General features: G+C 38.1%; 1 protein-coding gene across 1 annotated transcript; it reads left to right on the top strand.

The window, feature by feature from the left end:
* The first annotated feature begins 7332 nt into the window (after positions 1–7332).
* Positions 7333–8265, top strand: LOC108177323 (putative olfactory receptor 2W6). Its single transcript, XM_017344800.4, has one exon. It carries the CDS (start codon positions 7333–7335, stop codon positions 8263–8265), a length of 933 nt encoding a protein of 310 aa, XP_017200289.3.
* The last annotated feature ends 292 nt before the right edge of the window (positions 8266–8557 follow it).

Raw genomic sequence — 8557 nt, 5'->3', positions numbered from 1 at the left:
TCATGCACCAAATGGCCACACGCCTAGGGTTGGACCAGCCCAAAGCCAAGAGCCATTCTCTTCTTCCAGGTCTCCCATGTGGGTGCAGTGGCCCAAGTACACGGGCCATCTTCCATTGCTTTCCTAGGTGCATTAACAGGGAGCTGGATTGCAAGTGGAGTAGCCAGGACATGAACCAGTACGCATATGGGATACCAGCATTGCAGGCAGCAGCTAACCCCTATGTCACAGCACCATTCCTATCGTGTTATTTTTAATTCAGTAAAAACTGGAATAGCAATGAAAGGATTCATGAACCTAGAATTATGATTATTCCATGAATTTTTTAAAAACCAAATGTTTCTCATCCTGTGGACATAACTCTGAGAAATCTTACTTTCTGCAATTTAATTGATATCATACCCAACAAATAAGCCAAATTTCAATTAAATGTTATTTTTTTATTTGACAGTTAGAGTTAGATCATGAGAGAGAGAGAGAGTGAGAGAGAGAGAGAGAGAGAGAGAGAGAGAGAATGGTCTTCCTTCCCTTGGTTCACCCCCCAAATGACCGCCACAGCCTTTGCGCTGTGCCAATCCAAAGCCAGGAGCCACATGCTTCCTCCTGGTCTCTCATGCAGGTACAGGGGCCCAAGCACTTTGGCCATCCTCCACTGCCCTCCTGGGCCACAGTAGAGAGCTGGACTAGAAGAGGAGCAACCGGGACTAGAAGCCGGTGCCCATATGGAATGCCAGGCTGCAGGCAGAGGATTAACCAAGTCAGGCACAGTGCTGGCCCAATACCATGTTATTTTTTTAAAAGATTTTTTATTTATTATATGAGAGGTAGAGTAAACAGGCAGAGGGAGAGACAGAGTGAAAGGTCTTCTGTTCGTTGGTTCACTCCCCAGTTGGCTGCAATGGCCGAAGCTGCATGGATCCGAAGCCGGAAGCCAGGTGCTTCTCCTGGTCTCCCATGTGGATGTAGGAGCCCAAGGACTTGGACCATCCTCTACTGACTTCCCAGGCCAAAGCAGAGAGCTGGATTGGAAGAGGAGCAGCCGGGACTAGAACCAGCAGCCATATGGAATGCCGGCACCGAAGGCAGAGGATTAACATACTGCACCATGGCGCCAGGCCCCTTAAATGTTATTTTTTATAAAAATAGTCTGGTAATATTTTACTCTTTAATGTAAGCTTAATATAAAACAAACATAATTAAATTCATCTAAAATAAATTTCAAGAAATCAAAAAAAAAAAAAACAGAAAAAGATAAAACCTAATGACTTATGGGAATTTGTCATAGAATTATTTTTGGATCTGATTCTGACCTTATTCATAGACTTCCCTAATCATCTCTGTTGGGTAGCAGAGATGATTGAGTGCCAGAGATGATGTTGGGTACCAGAGACTTCCCTAATCATCTCTGTTGGGTACCAGTACCTTGGGGACTGGTATGATTTATACAATAAATTTATACAATAAATCATACCAGTCCCCAAGGTATAAACTATAACCACATACATAGCCTGCAGAGTTAGGAATAAATACTTCCCTGCTACACGTTCATCATTCTTAGAACACATTTTGACCACCCTGGTGCTCTCCACTTTTAATTAGGAAAAATCTACTTGGAAATATGAATAACAATAGTTTACAGTGAAAGGCCTGACTTATCCAACCAAAAATACATTTAACTAAACCTAGTTTTTTAACTCTTCCCCAGTATGACTTCGTTTTTCTGCAACATCCACATTAAGTGGAGACTTCTAAGTTTTAGTTCAACTGCTGCATTTAATTTGAATGGGATTGTGGTGTCTGTATAAGGAACTTCTGGCTAATCCAATTTCTCAGATCTTCAATATCTTGCCTGATAAGAATGTTTTCTGACCTATGTAAATGAGATCATCATAATGGAAACACGGGTACCTCTGAATTACATGACAGCTTTGAATTCCTGCCTCATAAAAATATAAATACACTGTAATCTCTCTGCCTTCAGGTAAGCACTCCTTGCCATTTCCAACAGGGTAGGATATGGGGTAGAAAACAGATTCTAGGTAGCATGGGTGATATTCTAACATGGAAACAAAAATGTGGAAGGTATGTGGCACGTCAACAATGCCAATGTATTGATTCATTCTCAGAAGTGAGGATTAAAATTCAAAAAGTACAGAGGATTTGGAAGCTGCTAGATGTTAAAGTAACTGAATGCTCTCTGTGCACAAAGCAACATGCTAAATATTCTATATTTACTGTATCCTCTAATGCTCCTCACATTGACCTACAAGCTGGTGTTATTAGAATAACTTTTACAGAGAAAGATACTGAAGCTTCTAGAAGTAAAGTACGTTATTGAAGTTCACACAGTAAGGTGTAGCTGAGGTCAGTTGTCGCCAAAAACACAGATAGTTTGAATCCAGAGCTAAGTTTTTAATATTGTCTTTTTCTGCTTGGACGTTGTATGACTATTAAAAATATTGCTCTTCATTTAGAAAAGCACCAATTAACACATTTTTTACAAAACTGCACAGTTTTGTAATTTTATTTCTCTAATTTTCTCTTCATATCATTATGTTTATCTAAATTATATTTAAATATGTCTGGTTCATTTGCTTTAAGCTTCATTGAAGAAAGTGAAATGTGAAATTACACTACATTATTGGGAACTTGAGTTCATACCATGAGAAAAGGAAAACTGAGTTTCAACTAAAGTGTAATATGCCTCTTCTTTGCCATCCAATCCAGTGCTCTAAGCCTTATTTGGTAATATCACATTCACTGCTAACTTAAAATTAAAACTGTATCAAAAAATACTTAAGGCTTAAATTAATATGAAAAATGTTGAAAGACATAAAGTGAAAAAATCATGTATATAGATTCACATCATTACATTACATAAAGTACAATTTCTGACTTAGCCACATTATTTTCTCAACACTAATGTTATTAAATTAGTTGCTTTATCAAACCTTGCAGATGTCATCACTGTTAGCACGACAATTTACCAAGCTGTAGTTAATCAGTGCAGTTTGCTGACCATGGTTTAGAGAGAAAGAGAAATGCCAAAGCCCTGTTAAAGTGGTTCTGTTGCAGCTCAAAGAACAAGAGCTTCGTGTCTCAGGTAAATGAAAACAGCTAATTCCCCTCCCTTATCAGTAGAAATAGTCGGATAAAGAATAACTAGACAGTCTATGCACTCACCAGACTCCATAGCTCCTAATGAATAACGGAGAGGTTTACCTTCTTCTGCTTCAAAGTTGGAGAGTGTGGACCATGTATGTGTCCAATTGGAGGTTTTCAGCTACAGTGTCTTCACTCAGAGATAAGCAGTCTCTTCACAACATATTTTCTAAAATATCCTCATGCTCAGTTTTAAGACAGAGCAAATTTCACACTCGGTGCACTCCACATTCTCTTTGCTGCACACATCTTTCCTTGACAAGTTATGAAGAAGTCCCAGCAGGTGGTTCACACTATTTACTGAATGATGCTGGGAAATACTACACTACTGCGTGTCATCCTGCAACCTGTATTTCCGATTCAGTGACTGCTGCTACAAAATCAAAAGCAAGAATGACAGCACTATTAGGTTGTGTTTGGAGCTGTGTGTGTGTGTGTGTGTGTGTGTAACAATGATTTAGGGGCCGGTGCTGTGGTGTAACAGGTAAAGCCACCACCTGCAATGCCGGCATCCCATCTGTCCTGGGTGCTCCCCTTCCCATCCAGTTCGCTGCTATGGCCTGGGCAATCAACTGCTGCTTCCCATGCTCATTAGCACAGAACTGGATCAGAAGTAGAGCAGCTGGAACTAGAACTGAGCATCCCAAGTGAATGCTGAACACACTGCACCACTTTTCCTGCCCACTTTGATCCATTTTGAAGTCATTTTTGTATAGTATGAGATTAAATTTTCTGCAAATCCAATTTTCTCATAAGAATCTAGGGAAGAGCTTACCTTTCTCCAATATATGCTTTTGGCATCTTCACTGATAATCAGTTGGCTGTAGATGCATGGATTTATTTCTATCATCTCTCCTCTGTTCCATTGTTCTATGTAGCAGCACCATGCTGCTTTAGTTAGTATAGTGCTTAGTATGCATTGAGGCTTGGTATTGTGATGCCTCTGGCTTTTAAATTTTGCTCAAGATTGCATTGGCTATTTGGAGTCTTCTGTGTTTCCATGCAATTTTAGGATTTTTTCCCAGTTCTGTGAAGAATGCCATTGGTATTCGGATGGGAATTGCATTAAATCTGTAAATTATTTGCAGTATCCTGAAAATTTTAACACTATTAGTTCTAAGACTTCTAATTCATGAACATGAGAGGTCCTTCTACTTTTGAATGTCTTCTTCAATATCTTTCATCAGTGTATTATAAATTTCACTATAGAAATTTGTTTCTAAGTCTTTTTGTTTGTTTATATGACAGTTATTTTTAGTTTGATTGCTTTCATGATTTCTTTCTCTTTAACATCATTATTAGTATATAAAAATATTACTAGCCTTTATGTTAATTTTGTATCCTGCAACATTTCATGTGTCCATTTTAACAGGCTTTGGATCGAGTCTCTGGATTTTGTAATTACAGAACCATATTAGCTATAAACATGGATAATTTGACTTACTGCCATCCTATTAGTACACCTTTTATTTTTTCTTTCCCCTAGCTAATTTGGCTAAAATCTCCAGACTGGTAAGAAGGGACACATTTGCGTTACTTTAGATCTTAGAGGAAATGGTTTTAAGCTTTTCCCGATTCCATATGAAGTTGGCTGTAAGTTTGTCATAGATAGCCTTTATCATGATGAGCTATATTCCTCTTATACCTACTTTATTCAGAGTGTTTGTAACCACATGCTCTCACATACAGAAGCTTTAAAAAAACAATCTAATCATAGAATTGTGATTAGTAGAAAATGGGAAGAGTAGGAGAGGAGAGGTAGGGAATTATGGAAAACAGGTACCAAAATATTTTTAAATAGAAGAAATAAGCTCTAGTATATCTTCACAATGGGTGACCAGAGATAAGAAAAACTCCTGGAGCAGCTGGCAATGTTCTATTTCTTGATTAACATGATAATCATAAAAAAATCACATAAATTTATTAAAATTTTGTGATTTCTTATTCTATTTTATATCTTAAACTAAAACTGAAGGGTGTTTTTTTTAAGATTTTATTTATTAATTTAAGGCATTGTTGCAGACAGAGACAGAAAGATAGAGAGAAAGGTCTTCCATCTCATGGTTCACTCTCCAAATGGCCACAAACGCCAGACCTGAGATAGTTGAAGCCAGGAGCCTCTTCCAGGTCTCCCATATGGGTGCAGGAGCCCAAGCATTTGGGCCATCTTCTATTGCTTTCCCAGGCTATCGCAGAGAGCTGGATCAGAAGAGGAGCAGCAGGAACATGAACCTCTGCCCATTTGGGTGCCGGCGCCACAGGCGAAGGCTTAGCCTACTGCACCACAGTGCCAGCCCCCAGAGGGTTTTTTTTTTAACAAAGCCATACTAAGCTGATGTAGTCTTTGTTATATTCATAATGAAGGAAAAGAGCAAATGCCTGGAGAGAGCAAAGCGGCACCACTGCACCAAATGTAAGCAAGTGAGAGTCAATAAGGAAAGAATCTGCTTCATGTGAAACTGAGTTCTCTGTCACTAACCTTATGTAAACAGGCTTTGCATGACTATTCTCTGGAATCATCTATGCAGACTACTCAAGCCTATTTTAGCTTTCATATTCATGGCCTTTTAATTCTAACACCATCCCAACATGAAGCAAAGAACCCAGTGCATTTGTATACCAAGTATTTCAGGTTCTCAAGCCCTCCCCTGGCCCTGAGACTCACTACCTCAAAACGTATGTTTGTGTACATTTTTTGTGTGTGGAATTATGTTTGAACATTTTAAAGTTATACAAAAATTTTACGACATTCCAGTTTACTTCTGGAAGTTCATGGTAAAATCTCTTGTGTAAAAAACAAGAAGGAGGACAGAATATATAGACAGAATAGTAATGATGTCCCAGTAGGTGGATATAGCCTGTTACTTTTTGAGCTAAATATGACCAAACACTGTTCCAAGTACTTTCACAAGTATTAATACCCATAAACTCCCTTAAGGAAGGCAATACTGTTAATTTCAACAAACAAAGCTTTTATTGCATGGCCAAGAGACATTGTAAGTGTAAGGTACCCTGTGCCTGAAGTACATGATCATGAATTATCTGGTAAAAACATAATTCAGCCATTAAACAGTCCATCTGTTTAATATGATACAATAATCAGAAAGAGTGAGGTTGTTAAAAGTTTTTATCCCTTGTTGTATTCTTTTAGAGTTGAAATGAGGTGATGTTTTTCCATAAAGGGTTTCAAAGCAACCTGAAGATCCGTTCATGTAATTGGTACATTCCACGGGAAAGTCAACTCACTGGTTATCTAAGGAATACTTTGTTGTTTGAATTAGCTGCCTGGCTAATTCTCCTGAATGGGCAGGTGAGTAGAAGCTGACACAGAATGTCACTACATGTATGTGGTGGCCAAATGGCTGTGACAGTAGTTCAGTTTTTAATTCTGCATCAACTCCATGGGACCATTTAGATGATGTAGTATCAGTTATTAAAGGTACTTTAAAAATATATAGCATCTGTACATGTAAGCAAATGCATGTACAGATAAGAAATAATAGGAAAACAAACTCACAAAAAAAGCAGTGAAGTAGGGATCGCTAGAGCAGATATAACAGGAATAGCGAACGCAATGTTCAGGTGATTGAAAAAACAGGAGGAGAAACAACGAGGTGGTGGTTGTGATTGTGATTGCAACGGATGGGATGTGAATATTTGAAAGTGAAGATGTCTGATTCTGCTACAAAAGTCTTGAGCTTATGCCAAGAATTTATTTCATTTCCCTTTTTTTTTTTTGTCAAGCTCAGCTCCTTTGATAAAGGAACGTTTTATCATAATCAGGCGACATTTATGTCATAATTTCAAGGAATAATAACTCCTCAAAATATCTACCCATTTAAAAAATTTGATAATTAACTTTATGCCTTTATTATTTAATGAAATTATATAGAACCATGTGTGCTGATGTAACATTTCACCATTTTCAATGAGTACAATTCAGTATTGTTGGGTTTAGCATGTTATTATAGACTCACTTGGGTAAAACTAAAAATGAAAAGGTTACGAGAACTGACAGAGGAAAATTCAAGATATCTTCCAAATGTGGAAAGCAGGCAGACAAGTCAGTTCTGGATACTCATGACACACTTCAGAAATTTTAATTTCTACCTAAGTATGACACTTACACTGGTTACCAGGGTGTTATTCCTCAACCTTTCAAAAGAAGCAATGGAAACAAGCAATGGAAGTTCTGAGACAGACTTCATCCTTCTGGGGTTTTCTGATCAACCACAGTTAGAACGCATCATCTCTGCAGTTGTCTTCATCTTCTATGTCGTGACTTTGGTAGGAAACACAACCATCATTCTTGTGTCTTATCTGGATGCCCAGCTCCATACTCCCATGTATTTCTTCTTATCCAATCTGTCTTTTCTGGACCTCTGTTATGCAACCAGCATTATCCCCCAGATGCTGGTAAATCTATGGGGTCCAAAGAAATCTATTACATATGGAGGGTGTGTGCTCCAGTTCTTCTTTGCCCTTGTCTTTGCAGCCACAGAAAGTCTTCTCTTGGCTGTCATGGCCTATGACCGCTATGCTGCTGTCTGTCAACCTCTTCACTACACAGTAATCATGCACCCTCAGCTATGCCAGAGGATGGTGCTGACTGCCTGGATGGGTGGTCTTGGCAGTGCCTTAATTGTTTGTTCCCTGACTTTGAAGTTGCCAAGATGTGGGCACAGGAAAGTGGATAATTTTCTCTGTGAGATGCCAGCCTTGATCAAGATGGCTTGTGTTTATTCAAAAGTAATTGAAATTATTGCCTTTGTTCTTGGAATAGTATTTCTTCTAATGCCTCTATCACTAACTTTCATCTCATATGGAATCATCACTCACGTTGTAACAAGAATCAGGTCAACCTCAAGGTGGGAAAAGATCTTCAGTACATGTGGTTCCCACCTCACAGTCGTAACTCTTTTTTATGGACCAGCTATTTATATGTACATGAGGCTACAGAATACCACATATAAAAATGAAGGGAAATTCCTTGCTCTTTTTTACACAATTGTCACTCCCAGCTTAAACCCTCTGATCTACACTTTAAGAAACAAAGATGTTAAAAGTGCAGTAAAGAGACAATTGGGGATTGAAAATTGTTAAGCAAAGTCATATTACATGGAAAAATAAATTAAACTGTGGAGAGTTAAAAAATATTGGCCTTTATCACCAGAACCTGAATCAATTCACTTATTCAAAAACCACTTATTTATTCACCACTCAGAATCGGACTAGGTGCAGTTTCTAACTTTATAAATAATAGAGAAAACAATAAGGCACAGATATAAATGCATAAATAAAACACAGCTCATGAATTTGAAACCTTGAAGACTAATCAGAAACCACAGCTAAGTATGTGCAGATACTTCTAATATTCACGGAAAATGAAATCAAA

Source organism: Oryctolagus cuniculus, chromosome 5, assembly GCF_051225735.1.
Source record: "Oryctolagus cuniculus isolate XC-2025 breed Fujian yellow rabbit chromosome 5, ASM5122573v1, whole genome shotgun sequence".
Taxonomy (NCBI): Eukaryota; Metazoa; Chordata; class Mammalia; order Lagomorpha; family Leporidae; genus Oryctolagus; species Oryctolagus cuniculus.
The sequence above is the reverse complement of the archived record's forward strand: the minus strand, read 5'-3'. Positions and strand labels throughout refer to the sequence as shown.